Here is a 25,241-nt window from a genome sequence, read left to right on the forward strand (position 1 = left end):
GAAGTAAACAATCGCATTGCATCAGCGGCCAATATTCATAACTGCTCTTGTTGTGGTCCGTCAATGGTTTCGCAACCATTGTCTGGAAATAGATAGCAGTTTTGTTTTCAATAAAATAATTCATGATAATGGAAACAATGGTATTCGGCACTGAGAACTATATTCTAGTTCCTTTAATGACCATTGCAATATTGCATAGATCACTGGGCGTAGTTTACTCGCAGTAAGTTGCTGTTATGATCCGAATAATATTTGCAACTGGGAGCGGTTGAAGGACAGTATTGTTTGAATTTATTCATAATAACAGACAGTGAAATCGAAGAATTATTATATACTATTTACTGAGGGAGCAGTAAAAATACATATTATTATTATTAGTAATAAACTTAGCAGGTATTATCAGAAGTTGCTATTAGAAACTACTAATAATCTCAATTTAAAAATTATAACTGGCTGATTTAAAGCCTCGCTTATTTATGTTCGTGTCCAAAATTACGTTGATCTAGTTAACTTTTTATGACCTGCATTCTTCTGCACCCACGGCAGATGGAAAGAGAAACTATCCCAATAATGGGCGGCATTAGCCGGGTATCTGCGCACTAGCGCGTTGTTTCGCAAGGCGCCCACGCCGCGGACCGGTCGCATAGCTGGACCACTCTGGAACTATGTCCTAGCTGGATTGCTGGTGCTATTTTTATTGCGATTTCTGTAGCACGTTATGCTCTCTTTGTTCTTCGGTGTTATTTTAATTATACCTTGATTAAATACATGTATTAATTAGGATGTTCGTCCACCATTGCAAGTTAGTTACACGATCTTTGAGACCCTAATAGGAGGTCATAGCAATGACAGCGTCACCCTTTGGTAGTCGTAAACAACCCATGGGGGTAGGCATACCTAAAGACCATAATGACACAAGTTATTTTAAGTAAGTACCTAATAACCTTGTACGCCCGAGTGTAGCGGATTACATAATCAAGAGTTTAGGAAAAGATGCGGGCTCAAGTCTCGACTTGGGCGAGTTGTTTTATTGTATTGTATTATGTAACAAACATCTCAAACCGGTAGTCGCGTATAGCTGAAGTGATATATCCTCGTCCTGCGCGTTCAGGCAACAATGGCTGCGCGGGCGCCGGCGCTGAATGTCAAGAGCGCGCACCCGGTCACCTTGGCGCCGCGCCGCTGCCTATACAACTTACTGAGAAATGGTCTACTTTCTTGAGATGTTTTATTTATTTATTTATAATCTGCTTGAAGTCTCACAGAAAGTTATTGTTATATGTTATTTTATTTATCTATGCTACAATAGGCGATTTATTAAATACACAATAACGACCGTTAAGATGGCAACGGGTCACTGGGGTTAGTCATTCTAGACTCTATTACTAGAGTTTCAACATTGTTTTTTTATTTAGATATTGTCGGCAAATAGCCCCGGATAAATAAGTAAATAAACTGTGACGTTGTACATTACTCAAGATCTTTTTGTAGCCTACGAGTGATTTACTAAAATGGCGGCTGCATTACGTTCACTTAAGCGACGAAGCCTTTCTCAACGCATCCAAAACAAAATGAAACACGTCTAATTGCAGACGCCGCAATTGGCCAGTCAGCTCAGACAAAAGTCTAGAATATTTCGACACAACGCGCACAGAACTGTTGACGCGTTGCGACACGCGGCGTGTGCGCGGGTCAGCGCTGACAGCTGAGCTTGTATCATTTTTTTTTATCCTTTTATCCACAACGAGGAAGCTCTTGGCCTGTGTCTCACCTCATGATAAGTGATGATCAGGCCGAAGGTGGAAGCGAGCTTCACCCGGAATCCTTAACCACGGAGGAACTGGCTATCTTACCTCTAACTGCCGTAACACAACAATGCTGTTAACATTGTTGTTATGGCGACAGACTTAGGTAAGATGGTGGTAGCTAGCCAGGCGGACTTAGAACAAGCCCTACCACCAACCAAATCGAACAAACCTGGGAACCCGGGACCTCTGCGTCTGAAGCAGGTGGTCTTACCACTAGACCACAGAGGCGGTTAAAATTATCTGCTGCTGCTGTCATTCTGCTGCATCAAGCCCTTGAGTGTACTGCATCAACTAGCATTTTTAAGCATAGTACCTATGTCAAGGGCGTCTCAGACAGTGGTAAAAATATCATGGGCTGGCAGCATTCGGAACGCATCGGAGTGTCGCTGTCTTGCGCAGCGCTTTCATCACTGCAGCCAATCTGCCGGCGGCCGCCAACGGCTGCAACGAAGTAGAAGTAGGGCCGCCAAACGGCTGTTGCCTTTATAAAATGTTGCATAACCCTACATTTTCAGATTTTGTGACAGTTCGACCTAGACGTGATTTGGTGATGAATGAATTTTTGAACATCACAAGATCGTGAAAAAAAATTACTAGAACTTTATTAAAAGTTATTACGACCGATTGTCAATTTAAGTTGTAAATAATTTACATAATTTTTGCATTACCACAAGTGGCACATAGAAAAGACATCAACGAGATCGTCACAGGAACGATTTTTAGGGTCATAAAAGTTTTTTTTTAACGTTTTTGTTTATTTGCCAAACGCATTAGGACTATAAGTGATAAAACTAACCGCATAATGGTGATGGATTACTTTTACTATGGGATTATTTATTTATTTATTTNTCAATTTTTTACGTATTTATTCAAAATTTTGAAAAGGCGGCGACCTAGATCAAGGATTGGGCTACCCTACACAAGTTCCTTTGATGTATTTAAGTCACTAATCGCAGAGCACTCGTGATTTAAAAATATGACAATTTTAAGGATTCTGTGCAGGACCCCCTTAAGATGTTTTAAAAATAGTTTCAAAAAATATAAATGGGTGATGAATAAAGCACATTGCGAGTATTAAACAATTTTGGAATAAAATATTAACAAATATTTCATGTGAAATGTGGCGCGGACTAAGAGTTGACATATTTTTGTGGAATGACCCATATCATGAATTATTATAATTGTAACACTACTTATCATGTTAGAAGGTATGGTTTGATACTTTGTGTAGACTGTATGTATACTTACTGAGGTAACTTACCTACCTATCTATTTTTATTTATAAATGCAGACTTAAACCTAAAATAAGTACGTGTGTCAATTTTGATATTTGAAAAAATGATGCATTGAAATATTTTTAGGAAAATATTCCAAAACTGACTGATGACGGTGAATAACGCAATCAATTCAGACGCATAAAAAAACACAACAGTCTGTAACACAGTTTTTGTGGTGGATAGGACAAAACTTGCGGTCGTGTTTTGTTCCGCGAAATGGTTGATCTCGGTGCCTCAATTCCTCTCCTACTATTGTCCTCCTCGCGCTTTGTCTCCAAAACTTCTGTTTTCCACCATAAATACTTACAAATGAATTTTCACTAGGCCTACCTAACTGCTATATCGTTTCAATTTCATAATTACGAGTACCTACATAATCCTTTATACTTACTTATATGTTCTGTGAGAATTTAGTTTCTTGGACTCCAAACAATAAATAAGTAAGTAGTTCTTTAATCTTGATTGTTATTTCTAATTAGATATCAATTTTATAATTATATTAGCTGTGATTTTATAGTTTGCAGATTTGCAGTAAATATGTACTTAGGTAGGTAAGTAGGTAGTTAGCAGTAAATTGTATTCATGAACGGTTGATTGTCAGCTCTATTGTGAGTTGTAGGCTATTAGGCTGTAGGCTGGAAGGTACATAGCATGATTATGAATAACTTGCAAATACTTAGTCGTGATGGGTCGTTATAGCAATATTTGTTGATGTCCAACAACCAACAACAAGATCGTCCTTGTTATGGAAATATAATTTGTATAAATAAATGGATAAACTGCGCAGGTCCGGCATAAATATTGTTTGTGGACTTTTTTCCTCTTTGGGATGTCCCACGCGGGCATCCCTCTGAGAAACGGCCTTCGTCGTTGAACGTAATTTCTGTTGGGGGTCATCAGGAAGATATAATGCTATTTCTGTACTCTTGATGTCATTTTAAGTGCGGGCCCACTTAACCCTAGCACAGGGCGGGGCGTTCAGGCATTGGAGTTAACCCTCCAACCATTCCATTGCGCCTATCGCAAAATCTTAAATGTAGCCACTATGGTTTTTTGTTCGTAATATTTAATGACTATATGAGCATATTTCAGTTTATTTTTTTCAATCTATCTTCTTCAGTTTTTAAAAAACAATGGAAGAACTGCATAAATAACTAGCATAGGTATCTACTACGAGTACATAGGATAGGACTTCGTTAAAATAAAGTTTTATTTGATTATTATTTCTACAAAAGAAATCACAAAAATCTGGAATACATCCAGCGTAAAACAAACCAAACAATGAGGCAATTTGTAAGTGTGCAGAAATAGTATTACTCTTAAAACTTATGATCTTTCCAAGTCTTTAGTAAACTGTATAACTTTTTTCAGAATCAATACAGGAACAGGAACAGAACTTATGGAAAAGTTCAGTTCAGACACCCTGTATGAACCTAAATTGGGTTAGCGCCATCTGCACAATTATAGACGAAGTCAATGTTACTTCAATGTTTGATGCTTTCCACTTGTTGAAAAAGTTGAAAGCTCGATATGCACTAGTAAAAATTACGAAAAAAATTATACAGTTAAAAAAAGTAAATAAGTTTAATTTATGTAGCCGGTCAATCAATGGCGCTAGTGTAGCCGTAGATGGTTATCGTTCTCACAGTCATCTAGTCATGGTCATGGTCATGTCATGGGTGATGCGGGCTGCATCGTATTAGAATCGTATCGTATTTTCATCGAACTCTTCAGAAATAAATCAATAAGTTCGAATAAACCAATTTTCAACGCGATTTATAATGATAATAATATCAATCTAATAATAATCAACGCAAATTAATTAAAATCCTTTTTAATGTTTCAAAATTAAATAAAACAAAGCCAGAACCGGAAACAGTAAATAATGTTGCCAGATTTTACGCACGCGTCGGTTTTGATTTGACAGTTCGCCGCGTCCTAACAGCTGTTTTCCAGTTGCCCCTCGAAATACGATTTTAAATCAGCTAGTTGCACGTGCTTACTTATTAGAAAGGTTTTACATTGTTTTTAGTATATATTTCAACAATGGAAGAAGATATTGGTGTTAAAGGTTTGTGTTTACAGTTTTTTACTTTATTCGATAATAATGAAACGCGTGGGGCTTTGATAACGTGTTATCAATCCGCTGTTTTAACCAACCATGCTTTCAGAGACCATGGAAATGCCTTTTAAATCGTCCCTAAATCTATATAAAGTGAAATAGTTATGAATTATTGTATTCTTTGAGCACGCGGTCCGATTATGTTGTATGACGTCGTATAAAAATCAAAGCGTCACCTTCAGCATTTCGTCTAATTTAACTGCGACTTGCAGCCTTTTTCCTGAATTGTTTTGCTCAAGTTTGCTGATATTAATAGTATAGATATCGATAAAACAATAAGTGGACATGACTAACGAAATCATGGCATAAAATTTGTTCAGTTGTACAATTTTATCTCTAGAATTTATACTTCAAATCCAAGGGCTATTAGTTTAAAGAATTGATTTCTTTTTATAGAACATCACAGACCTAGTTCAATTATTTATTATGACAAACTTAGCAATTTATGGAATTAAATCTATTGTTACATTTATGAATTTGTATAAAACTTTTGCTGTTAATTACCTAATTCAAATTCAAATTTTTTATTGCATATTAAAAGGCTAATTAAATAATTTGTTCTAGAAGTTTGTATCAATAAATTGCTTGAAAAAATATATGTGTATCATCAACTAACAATCATGTCTACTGATACCCACCCTCTCAGAACTTTCAGTTAATTTCAATTTACTTTTAAAATCCCATTGAGCAACATTGAGCAATTTTAGTATCATAGAGGAAGTAACTTGTTACCTATAATAATATTCAAAAGTGAGTCAATGCCCTATTATCAGTCTATAATTTTATTTCAAAGTATGATAAATGTGTTAAACAATTTATTATTAAAAAAACCAGATAAATTAAAGGTGAAGTAAACATAAAACCAAATTACCTAATTTGGTTTGATGTTCATAAAAACTATGAATAGAAGATTTTCTATAACTTCATATTCATGTAATGTATATGTTACGGCTAAAGATAGTTGTGAACATAAACTTAAGATTAGCCGGCTAAACTTAAGTTTATTTTCGAGAAGCAGCTAATGTTCGATAACAGTTAGTTTGTGTCGTGATATTCCTTCTTTAGCCGGCTAATGTGCACATTAGCCAAAACGAAACGGCTAAAAATGTTTTCAACTAGGGGCCGCCCGCGACTTCGTACGCGTGGATCCCGTTTTACCCCCTTCATCTATCTTATTTATTTATTTATTTATTTATTTAATTAGGACAACCAACAAGACAGACACAAATTCAAGCAAAGGGGTTTACATACATAATTTTGTCTTAGGACTAGGTGCTATCTTAATTACAGGCTGCCACGGCATGCAAAAGTGGACTTTGACAGAATGTGAAACTTAAACGTACAGCTGATTTTGACACAATATTCGATTTATTTCTATTCAGAGCAATTTTAAACCTCATATTTAACTGGCAGATCTTGGCTAAACGGACACATGTGCAAATGAGAGTTGTATTTTTTTCTTAAATTTCCCCAGCGAGTCAGAAAAGATATCTATATCTCCCTCCTTACTGCACCTATTATATTGCCTCTGAAGCCTATTCATGGTGGCATGGTGACCCAGGTTGCTCCTGGAACCCTNTAAGGAGGTGACATTGAAGGCAAAAAATCGATTAAGATTTTTCACGTGTTCAATAAAAATCGTTGAAGGATTTTTTTTCTACAAATAATAAATTTAGGTGCCATTAATTGTGGTTGGGGTTAAGTTTTCATTTCATGATTGACTAATGAAGGTCGAGTCGTCTGAGGTCAAAGTGTCGTAATTACAGTGCCNATGATTGACTAATGAAGGTCGAGGTGCCGTAATTACAATCCAGTTGGTCAGTACAGTAGTCTTGCCGATTGTCTATCAATAGCCTATCGAAAGGCCACCCAATCACTCATATTATCGTTAATAAAATATCATATTTTCTAAGAAAAATAACAGCGTTTATCGCAAATTTAGCTAAAACATTTCCAAAAGCATGGCAGATTACGGTTTTCTTAATTTACCAAATAAAACTGTGTTGTTTTTTTTTCAATGTCTTCTATCAATGCAATGGTATCGTTAAACTAATTTAGACCCATCGATAGTATGAGCGATTTCAGGTAGGTAGGCTCTATCAANTTTCCAAAAGCATGGCAGATTACGGTTTTCTTAATTTACCAAATAAAACTGTCTTGTTTTTTTTTTCAATGTCTTCTATCAATGCAATGGTATCGTTAAACTAATTTAGACCCATCGATAGTATGAGCGATTTCAGGTAGGTAGGATCTATCAATTAATCGATAATTGATTTTAAGACATTCCTATTGATTACTCAGATGGTTTTCAAACAATTTGATATTTTAATCGAATTTATGTAATATCAATATCGATTACCGATTTTATGGAAAAAATAATGACCCCGCACTAGTTGCACCGCGCATGCGCCATGCGGCCATGTTTATTTGTTTACATTATTTTGTCAGTAAATAATTTGCGTTCGTTGCGATGTTTTGTTGTTGACGTTCTGGATAATTAGATATTCAAATAGCTAAGTAATACAGTGAAATTATGGTGATGTGTGTTGAGTGGTGTTGGTGCAATAGGACTTTGTGTAGTAAATAATTTGCGTTCGTTGCGATGTTTTGTTGTTGACGTTCTGGATAATTAGATATTCAAATAGCTAAGTAATACAGTGAAATTATGGTAATGTGTGTTGAGTGGTGTTGGTGCAATAGGATTTTGTGTCTTCTTTAGTGTGATGAACGATTTATGCCCGGGAGACCTTCCGTTCCACGATGCCTTGTATCTTAATGTTTTCGCGGGTGGGTGAATCGACACCACCATACCACCGAAGGGAGACCCGGAGATCCCGTTCTTGAAAATAGGATTTCACTACAAGAACCTACCAGGTCACTTGAAAGCGTGGGAAGGTGAATAAGTGAGTGGATGGATGTGATAGATGTGTTGCGATTCGTTTTGTGAATTAGAGTGAAGTGTTACCCCCTGATTACCTTGGAATGCTTGCAGAGTCAATAAAAAGAGGTAAGTGAAGAATTGGTTCAAAACAAAAGTAATAATAAAAGTGGGCGGTGCCGACTCGCGTCAAAATTTGTGAATGAAATACCGTTTGACCACGTTTGACCTAGGAGGGAGTTGCGCGATCGTAGGGCTGTCCAAAAATTAAAATAATAATAATTTATTTAGTNGAAGCCAGATTGCTGAGGTGAAATCAAGTGTTTTATGTGGCACGATAAATAAGGGCAGACTAAGGACTCGAATACCTTGCTAAAAACTGACAGTATAGAGATGGGTCGGTAGTTTTTCACAGAAGCAGCGTCACCGGACTTGAAAATCGGAATGATTCTTGCTTCCTTCCAGATAGAGGGAAATACTCCCGTGGACAGAGAAGCGTTAAATATGATGGTCAACGGCAAAGACAAACAGTCGTAGCATTGGGCCGCAAACAAAGAAGGAATGCCGTCGGGACCTGCACCTTTAGTTCTATCTAAATATTTCAAATTATATTTAACTTCCCTTTGGCTCAAAGATAGNCTCATATACCCATTTACCTAACACCCTGTATACTAATGTTCGCTCTATTAAACACCATACATTGTACATCGTTTCGTAGATAATAAATTGCAATTATAGATAGTGCGTTAATATGGATATGATTTATAATGCCGACTAAGTTTGTTGATCTTCGAATGTTTAAATTTCGTTTGATAATGGTTCAATTAGTGATAAAAGGCTAAAGCGCTAATTGTCTTTATCAATTTAAACGTTGATACCTAACCTACTATGCTATCTAATTTGGGAGTTCACTTTCGATTTTTTTACAACTATAAATAGAGACAGTACCGACATTTACGTATATGTAATTGATATTTACACGATAACAAGCACTAAACTTGCACTTGAGTTCGAATAAATTAAGCTTGAATAAAACTTAAAAAGAAAGAAAAAGAAACAAAGAAAGGTATTTATTTGAAAGAGTTTGATAAACCGCAATAGTTCTGTAAATTGATAGTCCAGCTTATAGCATTATATTGAAATCTCGAATAGATTTCGAGGTCAATCTATAGACAAGCAAAATAAGTTCTGCAAAACTAAAGTATATAAATAACATAAATTAGGAACTTGTATGCAAGATAAAATAATGTTTTTAAAAAAAGGTTGGTATTATTTCGCCAACGTCCTGTTAAAAGGAAATAAATAAGTATAAGAAGCAAAATGATATTCAAAATCACGTAGTCAAAATACGATATTAAAGTGTGACGCAATTAAAACAATACTAAATAGTTGGCGGCGCGTGTTGTTACAGTACGATACGGTAATTTGAATGAGTGAATAGCCATATTATACATGTTTTATCTTCATAAATCTAGCGTTCCACATGTTTCAAACGAAGGAATAATGAGTTTTTGTATCAATTTATTTTATGTTTTAGTGGTTTTAGTGCGACTATGCAATGCAGTTCACAGTTTAAATAAAAAGCTTTTAACTACAAATTCAACTACAATAACTTATGTTGCAATATTATATATTGCGATCCAATTACACCTTTTGGGTTCATCTTTTTGCCCTCAAAATTATTTTTGGTCTTCACTGAAAATCATGCTTGGATTCAAGCCCATCATTGGTTAAATTGGACCAATCCATAGGCCTGGATATTTATGATATTAGATTCATATTTGAGTGTTGTTTAGAGACGAGTCTCAGAATGATTGGTCATCAGGGATTACTATGTTACCTTATGTAGTGTTTTCTTTACCTCTGTGGATGATTTTTTAAAGAATTAAGAGCAAAATGAATAAACTAACGCCCGTATTCACAAACGATGCTTGCTTAAGTGAAGCAGCAAATCGAACGCACGGCGTTGAATAGAGCTCTGTGATTAATTCGTCATCCTATTTCAAGATTATACTTATTAGTGTTGACCATTATGTTACAGTGCCAGAAGAGTTCCAATACGACCCGGTGAGCAAGTCGTACGGCGACCCGACCCGGCGGCCCGAGATCAAGTCGGCCACGATAGAGTTCATCGCGCCTGGTGAATACATGCTGCGGCCTCCGCAGCCGGCCGTCTATCTGTTTCTGATGGACGTGTCGCAGATAGCGCGGGACTCTGGATACTTGCAGGTGAGACGCCACAGTCTACGATAGAGTTCATTGCGCCCGCGGAATATATTATTATGCTGAGGCCTCCGCAGCCGGCCGTCTATCTGTTCCTGTTGGACGTGTCGCAGATAGCGCGGGACTCTGGATACTTGCAGGTGAGACGCCACAGTCCACGATAGAGTTCATCGCGCCTGGCGAATACATGCTGCGGCCTCCGCAGCCGGCCGTCTATCTGTTCCTGATGGACNCACAATAATATTGGATATCCATAATTGTGATATTGCAGCTAATCTTTTAGCGGCTTTATTTTTTCTGGCAGAAAGAATCCCACTTAATGCCTGGTTAGGCTGCGAGCAGGTATTCATCGCCGAATGTCTTGACTACATGAGCCGTTTTCGAGCGTGCTAGGCTAGCGCCAAATGCAAACTGACGAAGAGTCGAAGTGTCGCCATGGCCAAAATTTTGTAGGAACCAGTATCCTCGTCAATGCGCTAATCCTACTAAAATTCGAAGTGGCCGCCATGACCGAAATATATAGGAAGCAGCATCAATATAAACAACATAACTAGATTGTGAGTTGTAAGGTAATCACACTATATCATATCACACTAATTTATAAAGGCGAAAGTTAAGTTAGTGTGTATGTTTATTACTTCGTCACGTCTAAACGGCTGAAGCGATTTTAATAAAATTTGGTATTGAGTTAGATAAATGCACCCTGGATTGACACATAGGCTACGTTTTACCACGGGTAACATCGCGGGGCACCGCTTGTGAAATGTATGGCAATAATAATCCAACGTTATCGGCTACTGCTGATTTGAGGGTTGGGCTTGATTCGGGGATCGTTACGTAGTAAAATTACGTAGTAAAATAAATGTGTGTTTGTTCCGCAGGTGGTATGCGACACGCTGAAGGCGCAGCTAGAAAACCTCCCCGGGGACGCGCGCACACAGATCGGCTTCGTGTGCTTCGACGCGCACGTGCACTACTACCTCATGAGCGACGGCCTCACGCGCCCCAAGGAGATGACCGTGCTCGACATCGACGGTACGTAGGCAGACACTACCGCAGGTGCTATGCGACACTCTGAAGGCAGACCGGCTTCTGTGTTCGACGCGCACGTGCACTACTACCTCATGAGCGACGGCCTCACGCGCCCCAAGGAGATGACCGTGCTCGACATCGACGGTACGTAGGCAGACACTACCGCAGGTGCTATGCGACACTCTGAAGGCAGACCGGCTTCTGTGTTCGACGCGCACGTGCACTACTACCTCATGAGCGACGGCCTCACGCGCCCCAAGGAGATGACCGTGCTCGACATCGACGGTATGTAGATTGATAAACGCTTTATTGTATACCACACGAAACAAGGAAGAAATAAAAAAAAGAGACTGCACTTAACTAAAGTTCGGTCGCCGTGTAGATAGAATGTCGTCCAATGACCCTAAACTCGTGCGTAATTATATTGCTGTCGCGACTGTGCGACGGGCGGCCGCAGTGAGTGTACGAGCGTGACCGGACTTTATCTTGCAAAATGCTTTTTGGCGTTCTATATCTAAAGAGTGCCGACTGTCTGTATGTTAGCGAACTGTCATATAAGCTCACTTCATAGAAAGGCGAGGCATACGAACTAAAATACGGTGGGGTTCCGTCAGTCGCCTTAAATGGGAGGAACTATAGGAATTCGATTCAAACCTTCAGCTATCATAGTATTTCTAGGCGGGTCTTAAAGGCTGCCACCGAGGAAAGGAGACAGAAAACGATTATACAAATAGTTCAATAAAGTCCATTCTATTATATTGTCGTCTCCTCTGACCCGTCCGTCGTCGTCGATTTGAGGGAGAGCGAGCATTTGGATCTTCCTCGCGCTTTCGCTCCGTGACCTTCTTTTGCGACGTGACGTCTTAGCAAAAAGAGGTCATGGCCGCTCACGCCTCAAACCTGCCTATTAAACTTCGAATTGATTTAGAGACTTGTAATTTACCTAAAAATAGTTTTCGAGTATGTTTATGATCTGTTTCAGACGTATTCCTACCATCCCCGGAATCCCTGTTAGTAAACTTGGGAGAGCGGCGTGAGATGATCAAGGAGTTACTGACCGTTCTACCGCAGCGGTACTCAGCGCCTGGCGTCCCTGCTTCCGCATTGGGGGCAGCGCTGCAAGCCGCTTACAAGCTCATGGTAAATACATACGTTACTTTACGGTTTCAGCAATGGTTATCCACTGCTGGAAAAAGGTCTTCGGGTGTCCGGTCCTACGCTGCCCGCATCCAAGAGCATTCCGTGCATTTCTTTGGTTCTTAAACGCATACAGGGTGTAAAAAATCATCAAGCCAGAAACAGATTCATCATAATCATCATCATCATGTCAGCTACAGGACGTCTGAACATAGACCTCCCTCAATGATTTCCATAATGAGCGACCTGTATCCAGTAGAAACTAAGATTATTAATTAAAAAATTTTTTTAGCTAAAAAAAATTTAAGTTACCTTTTTAAACACACGATACGTAACGCAAACGACTAATGTTTTGTGTGTTAGTGTGTGTATAATGAATAAATTCTTTATTTTTCGATTTTATAGGCACCGACTGGAGGACGGATAACGGTATTCCAAACGTGTTTACCAAACGTTGGGCCCGGCTCGTTACAACCAAGGTAATAATTTAAACTTTCATTTACTATGTATTTTTCTACTGAAATATTTAAAATTATTAAACGAAACCTTATTGCTACATAGTTAAAGTTCAAATTGTGGTTTCCAGAGAGGACCCGAACGCGCGGTCTTCCAAAGATGTGGCGCATCTAAACCCAGCAACAGATTTCTACAAACGACTAGCTTTGGACTGCAGCGGCGCGCAAGTGGCTGTCGACCTATTTCTACTAAACTCGCAGTACTCAGACCTTGCTACGCTTAGTAAGTAGCCTATTTTTTTTTGTTAGAGGATTACTTGATTATTATATTAGCAAAGCTATAGTATTTTGTCATATTGACTTAAGATAGATGGAAGATGAACATAGCGGCGTAGGCTACATAGCAAATATACCTTGTATCTTTAGACTATTTAAAACATTGTTATTTCACAGTTACAATACTTTCAATACAAAAAATCATATAAATTCGTACCATTTTTTCCATATTCATCATCATCATCTCAGCCATAGGACATCTACTGCTGAACATAGGCCTCCCCCAATGCTTTCCATATTGCCCGTTTGCGGCCTGCGTCCAGCGTCTTCCTGCTACCTTTATGATGTCGTCGGTCCACCTTGTGGGTGGACGTCCCACGCTGCGTTTTCCGGCTTTGCTTTTCCATACTAATGTTTCGCATCCAGGCTCTTCCCGCGACCTTCACCAGATCGTCCGTCCACCTAGTAAGAGGCCTGCCCACGCTACGTCTTCCAGCCCGTGGTCGCCACTCGACCACACAAGACTGTTCATTGTGGCAAACCTTGGAGGAGGCCTTTGTCCAGCAGTGGACGTCATTCGGCTGAAACGAACGAACTAATGTTTAATGGAAAATCATAAATAAAAATAATGTCTCAAAATTTAAATGTACGGAAGACAGCTCATTAGACTATGCATTGCATTCCTGTTGCAAAATCGCCTTTATTACAACTACACAAGGTCCCAAATTATAACTGAACCTGTCCACTATACATTATTGTTCAATTCTAGGCGGCATGAGCAAGTTCAGTGCGGGCACGGTGTACCATATCCCACTATTTCGTGCCAGCCGCACGTGGCAGGCCGATCAACTCACGCGAATGTTCGCGCGATACTTGACCAGGAAGATTGGATTCGAGGCTGTCATGAGGGTGCGATGTACGAGGTCAGTATTATTTTATTTTGTTTGGAAAACATAAAGTGAAACAATAAACAGATTACCATGTATATGAATATACCATGACTTAGGGCCCTTTCCCACGGCAATCCACTTTATGCATTTAGTGACAAAAGGACCTCCCACTAAACGACATTTTACTATAGTCTGGTCCGTGAGCACGTAGAATTTTGTCCAATGACCCCAAGCTACCCATCCTTATCGCTCGCGCGTAATTATGTTGCTATCGCGCTCGCACACTCACTGCGGGTGCCAGTCGCACAGTCGCGACAGCAATATAATTACGCGCGAGCGATGAGGATGAGTAGCTAGGGGTCATTGGACAAAATTCTACGTGCTCACGGACCAGGCTTTAGTCCATATTCGGTTAGTCGCATCCAGCTTCTGCCAGCGACATTTCATAAGTGATCACTTCATCTAGCTGGAAAGCCACTTAACTGCGTTACCCTTGCCGTGTTGTAGTCTACTCGGGAACTCTGTTGCCGCATATCTGTTCTTCGACTAAGGCCTGTCCACAAGTCTTTCGAATGTCGATGTAACATCGTCATTTCTTAGCGGCGGTGGCTCAGTGTAGCTGCGAGCCAAACTGACTACTGAGCGATTGTCGAACGCCGAATCTACGCAGCGCTGACGTCGTGTTATTTAGTTTAGAAAGAGTTGGTGTACCGCGTTGATGTTGCGCAGGCGTTTGAGTTAATGTAACTTTACTTTTACCGAATGATATACGGAATCAAAATTAATAAGTTAACGTTCCATAAACATTAATGTTTATATTGCAGAGGCATATCGATCCACACGTTCCACGGCAACTTCTTCGTGCGGTCCACGGACCTGCTATCGCTTCCCAACGTGTCGCCGGACGCGGGCTTTGGCATGCAGCTGGCCGTGGACGAGTCGCTGGCCGACCTGCAGCAGGTCTGCTTCCAGGCGGCGCTGCTCTACACCAGCAGCAAAGGTACTGTGTCTGCTGTAGGGAGCTAGGGACCTGCTATCGCTGCCCGACGTGTCGCTGGAGCGGGCTTCGGCATGCAGCTGGCCGTGGACGAGTCGCTGGCCGACCTGCAGCAGGTCTGCTTCCAGGCGGCGCTGCTCTACACCAGCAGCAAAGGTACTGTGTCTGCTGTAGGGAGCTAGGGACCTGCTATCGCTGCCCGACGTGTCGCTGGAGCGGGCTTCGGCATGCAGCTGGCCGTGGACGAGTCGCTGGCCGACCTGCAGCAGGTCTGCTTCCAGGCGGCGCTGCTCTACACCAGCAGCAAAGGTACTGTGTCTGCTGTAGGGAGCTAGGGACCTGCTATCGCTGCCCGACGTGTCGCTGGAGCGGGCTTCGGCATGCAGCTGGCCGTGGACGAGTCGCTGGCCGACCTGCAGCAGGTCTGCTTCCAGGCGGCGCTGCTCTACACCAGCAGCAAAGGTAATCGATACTTGAATATACTGACACTACTCCATCCCTACTGTGATTGTGACCTGTCAGAATTAACTTAAGCCTTGATCACACGTACCGATTAGTCGAGACAGTAAAATGTTTACTCGGTCGAGACAGTTGGGTGAGCGAGTCACATACTGGAGCGCTCCGCCGAGCACTCGGCGTAATGTTCATACACACCGAGAACTCGGCCGAGAGCACTGTCTCGCCCGTTTCTTCGGTACGTGTGATCAAGGCTTTATAGTCCCACGATTTTGAAACGTCAAAAGGCAAAAATCTAAAACTAACCAGTATAGTCCGAAAGAGGACCGTAAGAAACCCTACGTCATTTAAAACTAAGATAAACTCCATGGCACACGTTCAGAAAATTTGTGCTAAGCTTGGAAAAATAATTATTAAATTCCGGCTTGGCCGAAAGTACAAAAAAAATGGCTATTTCCAGTAAAAATAAAGCGGGTCACTACTTCACGTCCTTAATACCGATGTAATACAAAACCAACAGGTTTGTACGGAACCCTCGGTGCGCGAGTCAGACTCGCACTTGGCCAGTTTTAGACATCTCAAGATACTACATAAGAGCCTTAAAACACCGTTACCGTCAAGTTTCGCGCGAGTAGAGCGTGGCGGTCTTACTGCAATGTTCATCCATATAAATAAGAACGCGCGATTGCTGCGGTCAGTTTATTTATTGACCAGTGATGTTACACACTGCACTCGTTTTTTTGTCGCAAAATAGGTCACATTACAAGAACATAAAATTCCACGTGAAATATCATTCCAATTTGCGCTTTATTTATCTCTAAATAAGTGTTACATTTGCAGGCGAAAGGCGGATACGAGTGCACACGATGGCGCTGCCGATCGCCAGCACGCTACCCGACGTTTTACACGCTGCTGACCAGCAGTGCATCATAGGATTACTGGCTAAAATGGGTGAGTTCGACCTTATAAGTAATTTCAATCGATTTTGCACTTTACGCTTAAGATACAAAGTTCAAAATTCAATGGGATGTTGTACCTTTTATATTTAGCAGTCATAAGTTTCCATTTCGCGTCTCTAGCGGTAGACAGATGCATGTCGAGGCATACGCCGGTGGTCGAATGGTCTGTAAAGATTCGGCCAAACCAACGCGTGCGATGGCGATCAGATGTGTATGAATTTGTAGCGATGAGTTCACATCAACGTTCACATTTGTCTCGGCGATATAAGCACGCGCAGTGATCGCCATTGCCGACACGAGCTGCACGCATTGGTTTGGCCGAAGTTTAACCCCTCATGCCTATATCGATCTGCATGCGTTGGTGTGGTAGAAGCCTCAGAAGTATATCTAAAGCCCGGTCCGTGAGCACGTAGAATTTTGTCCAATGACCCCTAGCTACCCATCCTTATCACTCGCGCGTGATTATATTGCTGTCACGACTGTGCGATTGGCACCCGCAGTGAGTGTGCGAGCGCGATAGCAACATAATTACGCGCGAGCGATAAGGATGGGTAGCTAGGGGCCATTGGACAAAATGCTACCTGCTCACGGACCAGGCTTTAGAAGTCATAAGGTTCATTTTCGTTTCTTTTCCAGCGGTGGACCGATGCGTATTAGCGTCGAGGTCGCTTGTTGAATACTCTGTAACCACTCTTAATTTAATAGTCATAAGATAAAGTTCTTTTTCGTTTGTCTTCCAGCGGTGGACCGCTGCGTATCAGCGTCGATGTCGGAAGCGCGAGAGGCGCTCATCAACGTAGCAGTAGACGTGCTGTCTGCCCATAGACTGGCGCAGAACCTTCCCGTCGGCGCACATTCGGCCGCCTTACACGCGCCCGCTTCGTTGAGACTACTGCCGCTGTATCTATTGGCACTACTTAAGCGGGTGAGTGAGACAGAGCACAGCGGGGATAGAGTGCAAGCGGGACGACACTAGACTGGCGCAGAACTTACACGCGCCTGCTTCGTTGAGACTACTGCCGCTGTATCTACTGGCGCTGCTCAAGCGGGTGAGTGAGTGAGACAGAGCACAGCGGGGATAGAGTGCGAGCAGGATGACACTAGCCTTGCTGGAGGCTCCCCGCCGGCGCGCGGCTGTATCTATTGGCACTGCTCAAACGGGTGAGTGAGCGCATTCTGCCGCCTTACACGCGCCTGCTTCGTTGAGACTGTGGGTGAGTGAGCGAGACGGGGCATAGTAGGACTGGAGTGCGAGCGGGACGACACTAGATTGACACAGAACCTTCCCGTCGGCGCTCATTCGGCTGCCTTACACGCGCCCGCTTCGTTGAGACTACTGCCGCTGTATCTACTGGCGCTGCTCAAGCGGGTGAGTGAGACAGAGTTATAGGGTGCGAGCGGGACGACACTTGCCTCGTCGGAACCTTCCCGTCGGTGCTCATTCCGCCGCCTTGCACGCGCCCGCTTCGTTGAGACTGCTGCCGTTGTATCTACTGGCGCTGCTCAAGCGGGTGAGTGAGACAGAGTTATAGGGTGCAAGCGGGACGACATGAGCCTTGCCGGGACCTCATTCTGCCGCTTTACACGCGCCAGCTTCGCTGAGACTACTGTATCTACTGGCGCTGCTCAAGCGGGTGAGTGAGTGAGACAGAGCACAGCGGGGATAGAGTGCGAGCAGGATGACACTAGCCTCGCCGGCGCCTGCTTCACTGCTACTACTGCCGATGCATCTATTGGCACTACTTAAGCGGGTGAGTGAGAGAGACGGGGCATAGTAGGACTGGAGTACGAGCGGGACGACACTAATCTCGCCTGAACGGTGCTACAGTGTGAGCGGGATGACTCTAGACTGGCGCAGAACCTTCCCGTCGGCGCGCATCGGACTGCCTTGCACGCACCTGCTTCATTGCTACTACTGTCGATGCATCTATTGGCACTACTTAAGCGGGTATAGTAGGACTGGAGTGCGAGCTGTATCTACTGGCTCTGCTCAAGCGGGTGAGTGAGCGAGACGGGACATAGTAGGTCTGGAGTGCGAGCGGGACGACACTAGCCTCGTCGGAGCCTTCCCGTCGGCGCGCACTCGGCCGCCATACACGCGCCTGCTTCGTTGAGACTGTTCCCGTTGTATCTACTGGCGCTGCTCAAGCGGGTGAGTGAGCGAGACGGGGTATAGCAGGGCTGGAGTGCGAGCGGGACGACACTAGACTGGCGCAGAACCTTTCCGTCTGCGCACACTCGGCTGCCTTACACGCGCCTGCTTCGTTGAGACTACTGCCGCTGTATCTACTGGCGCTGCTCAAGCGGGTAAGTGAGTGAGACAGAGCACAGCGGCGATAGAGTGCGAGCAGGATGACACCCTTGCTGGAGGCTCCCCGCCGGCGCGCGGCTGTATCTATTGGCACTGCTCAAACGGGTGAGTGAGCGAGACGGGGTATAGCAGGGCTGGAGTGCGAGCAAGACAACATTAGTCTAGTCTAGTCAACATTAGTCTAGTCGAGCAAGACTACTGCCGCTGTATCCATTGGTGCTGCTCAAGCGGGTGAGTGAGCGAGACGGGACATAACGGAGCTTCAGTGCGAGCGGGATGACACTAGCCTCGTCGGTACCTGCCGGCCGGCGTGCATTCCCCCGCACTACGCGGGGTTAGAGTGCGAGTGGGATGACAACTAAACACGCCCACTGTGGAACAAAGACATCATATTATTACTTTGGGATAGGAAGGAAAGGAAATGCATTGCAATACAATACGTCTCATCTGAACCACTTTCCGCTCTCCATTGGAGGGAAGTTGAAGCTTAACTTCGAACTCCAATGTTCTTCTGATTAATTTCGATGCAGTTTCAACAGTTTAACTTTCCCCCCGGACTAATTTAACCTTCACTGGTTGGGGTTTTTAACGGTCAAGCTGTAGATCCTGGATACACAATCATATAAGCGCTTTGGAACCTGTATTTTGTTAGCTTTTAAGATGTTTGAATTATAAATAAACAAATACACAGGAGTTGCAGCAGGTGGGAATAAATTCAAACTTAAATTCAAATTGTGAATAGTTGAATAGTTCCGTTATCTGAATCACAATTTTCATGTTCCAGAGAGCCTTCCGCACCGGCACATCGACACGGCTAGACGATCGAGTAGCTGACATGTGCGACATGAAGACGCTACCGCTATCCAGCCTACTGCGCGCGGTGTATCCCGACTTGTATCCAATACACGAGTTATTGTCGCACGCGCCCGAAGCGCACGAAGACGCCGCGCCCGACCCGCCGCGTCTGCAACTGTCGGCTGAGAGGTGAGCACGATACAGCTGGACGATATACAGGGTGTTAGGTAAATGGGTATATGAGCCGACACTAGCCCATGTTAACATGGTTATATAAATGGTATGGTGAAGTCAGAAAATTGATATCTTCATTTTAATTATTATAATTTTCATACAAATCGGATTTTATAAAATTTATTTTGTATGAAAATTAAAAAAAATAAAATTATGATATCAAATTTCTGACTTCACCATACCATTTATATGCCCATGTTAACATGGGCTAGTGTCGGCTCATATACCCATTTACCTAACACCCTGTATAGGTGGACGCTACATAGGTGGACGGTTTACAAGTGGACGGTTCACAGCTGGACGGTTCATAGGTGGACGGTTCACAGGTGGACTGTTCACAAGTGAACGGTTTATAGCTGGACATAGCTGGACGGTTCACAAGTGGACGGTTCACAGTTGGACGCTACATAGTTGGACGCTACACAGCTGAACGCTACATTACTTGGGCGCTAAATAGTTGAAAGCTATAGTTGGGTGCTACACAGGCGTACGGTATAGAGCCGAACGCTACATAGTTGCACGCTACATAGCTGGATACGGACAAAGGTGTACGGTTAACAGGCGCACTCTACACAGCTGTACGGTTAACAGGTGCACGATAAAGACGCTACACAGGTGCACGGTATGGACGCTACACAGCAGGACGGCCCTGGACGCTACAAAGTTGAACGTTACATAACCGCAGGCTACACAGCCGTATTCTATTTAGCCGCACGTTAAACAGCCACACATTACACAGTTTCACGCTACACAGCTGGACGCTAGATATCCGCTTGGTATTCAGCCGAACGCTACACATGGTCCTATTATACTATGGAATCTCACGACTAAGATAGTTAAAATTACCTTTATTGTACTCTTTAAGCTTATTTAAGCATATAACTACACTTCAATTAAACTTACCAAAATTCATTCCTCAGGATAAATATAAACGGCGCGTACCTTCTCGACGACGGCGAGACGATGATCATCTACGTGTGCCACGGCGTCAGCCCCGCCTTCCTGTCCGACACATTCGGCGTGGCCGCCTTCAGCCAGCTGCCCGACGAGGCGCGGTCCCTGCCGCCAGTCGACAGCGACGGCGCCGCCGCCCTGCACTCGCTCATCGACAAGCTGAACGACGACCGTCCCTACCCGGCCAACATACTGCTCGTCAAGTGAGTACCCACAGCACGCTCGGGCACTGTCGGGCACTGTTGGGCATAGTCGGGCACTGTCGGGCACGCACGGGCACTGTCGGGCACGCTCGGGCACTGTCGGGCACCTTCGGCCAGCTGCCCGACAGCGACGGCGCCGCCGCCCTGCACTCGCTCATCGACAAGCTGAACGACGACCGGCCCTACCCGGCCAACATACTGCTCGTCAAGTGAGTACCCACAGCACGCTCGGCCACGCTCGGGCACTGTCGGGCACTGTCGGGCATTGTCGGGCACTGTCGGGCACTGTCGGGCACGCACGGCACTGTCGGGCACGCTCGGGCACTGTCGGGCACCTTCGGCCAGCTGCCCGACAGCGACGGCGCCGCCGCCCTGCACTCGCTCATCGACAAGCTGAACGACGACCGTCCGTACCCGGCCAACATACTGCTCGTCAAGTGAGTATTCAGCACGCTCGGCAACCATCGGGCACTGTCGGGCACCTTCGGCCGCCTGCAGCCAGCTGCCCGACGAGGCGCGAACGTAATGAGGGCTATCGTTTTTATACTCAACAGTTGGCACCCCTGGCGATTGACAGGACCTTACTCTACAGTGGCGCCATCTTGATGAGTGCAAATGCGATAGTCCTCCTACCACTTTCGCGCTCACCAGTTGGCGCCACTGTCTTCGCTACTAGCAAGTGACAGGACCTTACTCTACAGTGGCGCCAACTGGTGAGCGCTAAAACGATAGCCCTCATTACAATTGCTTTATCAAGTCAGTCTTTCGTTCTTCTTCGGATACCTTCGGCCCTTCAGCCAACTACCCGACATGGTGGTCATCTACTTTCGGACACATTGGAATTGAATAGTTAATTAGTTTAAAGGCAAACATAAAAGGAACATTTAACTAGTACTATAACACCACATCACTAATAAAGTTTTTAAATATCAAGAGAGGGCGCTGCAGTTATTCTGCATCACGGTAATGTATGTTTTTCCCCATTCAATAAATGATCCTGCATAACTTCATAAAAGTATTAAGAGATGGCGTTGTATGTACCTTGCATCGCGATAGCACTTACTATTCCCGGTTTTCATGAGATTTCGTGGCACTGTAAAGTTTTTAATACAAAATATTTTATCCGCAGGGACAATTCGCCGTCGCGGCAAGTGTTCACGGACCGGCTAGTGGACGACCGGGTGGAGTCCGCATTCTCCTACTACGAGTTCTTGCAGCACGTCAAAAGCCAAGTGAAATGAGAGATGCTTTCGCCGCGGGGACCCTACGCGGAGACAGAGTTGGGACGCATCCCACGCATCGTAGTCCGGCTTGAGTTAGAGTACCGCGAGAGCAAATGGCAAGCGGTCGACATTCGCACAGACACTGAATAAATTATTCACACGTGTAAATAAATTGACTATTCCAAGAACCGTTCGGTGTGATGTTATTCATTTCTCAGTGTTATTCGATGTCAAGTTGTTTATATCTCAGCGTTAGAACGAAACCAAATTTTAAAGTGCTGTTAAGACTTTTTAACATATTCTCTTATGACTGACGACTCCTGCATTGTTCTCGTAATTTCACTAAGTTTAGGCTATGTTATTTGGAAACATGTTTTTATCGATATTCTCGTCTGTTTTTTGTTCATAGACAATTTTTTTTTTGCCTAAATATGTATTTTGTCTAGTTATCTGAAAGTGGCTTTAACTTACTAGTACGTACAAAAGTGAAGCCTCGGCTGTCATACTGAAATGCAAGTGACGAAGTCTATAGTTTCTAAATATTACTGCAAATGCAATATTGTAGCAATATTCTGCAAAAATATTTTTTAGTCCAGTTTCCCCTCAATATGGCGGTCGTCGCCCATAGACTAGTACAAGTAATTAGCGGATTGTTAAATGCTTATTTTCGATTGAAGTTTTATATTATAGAACGTCAATGTCACATCTGTGGATTATGCCTATCTTACCATGATAGCTAGAGAAGGTAATATCAATCACCTGGCATTGGCCTATGATCGCGCCGGCGATGGCGTTCTGCACGCGTTGGTGTGTTTGAAGCTTTAGTATTACGAGGTTATTGACCTTGAAGCGAGACCGAAATTCATCATAATTGTGCCTGAAGGGTTAAGCTACTGATGTTTGTAGTTTTGAATCTCTCTCTCGCACATTCCGAAATGCTATCATGTGTGACACAGACAGAGCCGAGAATACGAATGTTGCCGTTATCAGTCTACTATTATTACTAGTCCGCTATATTTAGACTTTTTTAGTAACGTGCCAGTTTCCAAATTACGGCAGCAATAAAGTCACGAGGCTACATTGAAATTTATAGTACATAATGTGATAAAAATTAATTTTTATACGTGAATGTTCCCCAAGAAGCAGCTTGTCGGCCTTTAAGAGATTTGCCAGTTTCTGTTTTAGAGTATAATAATGTTTTTCCACAATTTATCCACATGATAGTACCTAGAGGTACAGAACAATTCCCTGCCATTGAAATAGTGATTAAATTGTTAGACTATTTACTATATTTTTAGCATAATTACAGACCAGTGTTATTCGAGTTAGTTAACTGACAGTCGAACCATCGACAACATTGTCAGAAATTATGCGTACACTCAATGTGAAAACCGTTAATTGCCCAGTCTCTCAAAGGACCAAAATATAATTTCTTGACGGACATTTATCTCGAATCTAGGTATCGGTGTGTTATTTTTGGTTTTCGTTCGAAACTTGCTTAAGTTGTAAACGGCGCTCGTGGATAAGATGCTTTCTATATTTTTCGTCCCGTTGTCTTATTGTTAACTCGATACGACACGACACAAGCAAAAAAACGGTTAAGGACACACACTAGGTCCGCCAACAACATGTCATAAGTGGACGACTTGTGTCGGCGGGTCAGTGGGTTAGTTCTTGATGTTTTCTGAACATTGTTCCACGACTTACAATAATTCACAAAAAAAAACGATACATCTAACTTATTTTGTAAATTGTTAGTAGAACGCTGTTCGGAAGAATGACTGAAAACTATAACCGATGTTCTTTGAAAAGCATGTTAGCATCTTGTCTGAAGGTCCAGAACTTGCATTGTGTCATTTAGGTTCAATATTGTGAATATGTTGGCATCAGCTGTTGGCGTGTGACGTCACTTATACTTTGTATCACATTTTAGACATTATATTGTTTAGAATTAGAGTTCAGTGTTCGATGCACAGGCGAACGGTTAGGTGAATGAAATGATGAATGCTATATTACATAATCCACTTTGTAACGGAATCTTATAGATAAAATATGGTGTTAATTACAACCTATGTTATTTTTCGTTTTTGTCGGAGTGAACCAAAAACATTTAGATGTTGTAATAAACAAATACGGCTTTTGTGATCGATATTTTTATGGTTTATTCATAGCATGAGAAGCGACTACGGATATAGTATAATTATTTATGTGATAGGCTAAGGTTAGCGTAGGATTATTAAATGTTGGTTGTTTGGGACGTTATGAACATGAATTATGTTGTAATCGAACACTGGACAATATTAATCTTGTTTATTGTAAATTAATTATAATAGGTCGCGGTAGGTCGCGGTTTATTGTTGCATGTATGGACGATTGGATGCGCAATAAAAAAATGGTTGACATAGACTGTCGAATCAAATTCCTTTTGTATATTTACATTCGTTTAAAATTAGATATTTATAAATGCACTGGTTCAGCTATTTCTTTATTTCGCATTCGTGCAAATGTTCTGTGTATATTGTATATGTACTATTGGTATAATTCGTTATGGATTTCGTGTATAAAATATATTATATAATTTTTTTGTATCCTTCAATAGCGTAGCGTGTAGTACACTACATAAATATGTGTTTCGTAAGGTGTTTCTATAAGATCTTTAGGGACTACATATTTTTGAGTTGACTGTACCTTGAATGCCTAAAGCGTCCATTGCGCATACCTTTACTCTTTTTTCGTACAATATCGTTTATAATTTTGTTGTAACCCTGTGCTTAGTCGTGTCTATGATTTTATTTTTTTAAACCATGTATTTTAACTTCGATATATTAAAAAGTTTGTAAATTAAAAAAATATTATTTATGAAATTGTAGGTAGAATGTTTTACACTGAAACGAGCTGCGTTCTTTGTTACATGAAGAGTCGAGTCTTGGCTAGTGTATAAAATATAATAAAATCATGTTGGATAAGCCGACTGTTGTTTTGAACCTTCCTCCGATTGATTTGTGGTGTAC

The 25,241-nt window shown here is 42.5% G+C and overlaps 1 protein-coding gene and 1 long non-coding RNA gene across 2 annotated transcripts; both read left to right on the plus strand.

Annotated features, from left to right (window-relative positions):
- The first annotated feature begins 6,848 nt into the window (after positions 1 to 6,848).
- On the plus strand, positions 6,849 to 7,778 carry LOC114352914 (uncharacterized). The gene is made up of 3 exons (XR_003655896.1): positions 6,849 to 6,937; positions 6,996 to 7,292; positions 7,448 to 7,778. It is a non-coding gene; the product is annotated as an uncharacterized LOC114352914 (long non-coding RNA).
- A 411-nt stretch (positions 7,779 to 8,189) lies between these two features.
- LOC114352917 (Protein transport protein Sec24AB) lies at positions 8,190 to 25,198 on the plus strand. The gene is made up of 13 exons (XM_028304681.1): positions 8,190 to 8,214; positions 10,127 to 10,314; positions 11,190 to 11,343; positions 12,323 to 12,480; positions 12,883 to 12,956; positions 13,064 to 13,215; positions 13,978 to 14,131; positions 14,923 to 15,098; positions 16,392 to 16,502; positions 17,251 to 17,435; positions 19,606 to 19,805; positions 20,771 to 21,007; positions 22,137 to 25,198. The coding sequence occupies exons 1-13, from the start codon at positions 8,190 to 8,192 to the stop codon at positions 22,246 to 22,248; spliced, it is 1,926 nt and encodes a 641-aa protein (XP_028160482.1). The 3' UTR covers positions 22,249 to 25,198.
- The last annotated feature ends 43 nt before the right edge of the window (positions 25,199 to 25,241 follow it).

The sequence above is a fragment of the Ostrinia furnacalis genome, unplaced genomic scaffold (genome assembly GCF_004193835.3).
Source record: "Ostrinia furnacalis isolate ACB-3 unplaced genomic scaffold, ASM419383v2 OfSCF1480, whole genome shotgun sequence".
NCBI classification, from domain to species: domain Eukaryota; kingdom Metazoa; phylum Arthropoda; class Insecta; order Lepidoptera; family Crambidae; genus Ostrinia; species Ostrinia furnacalis.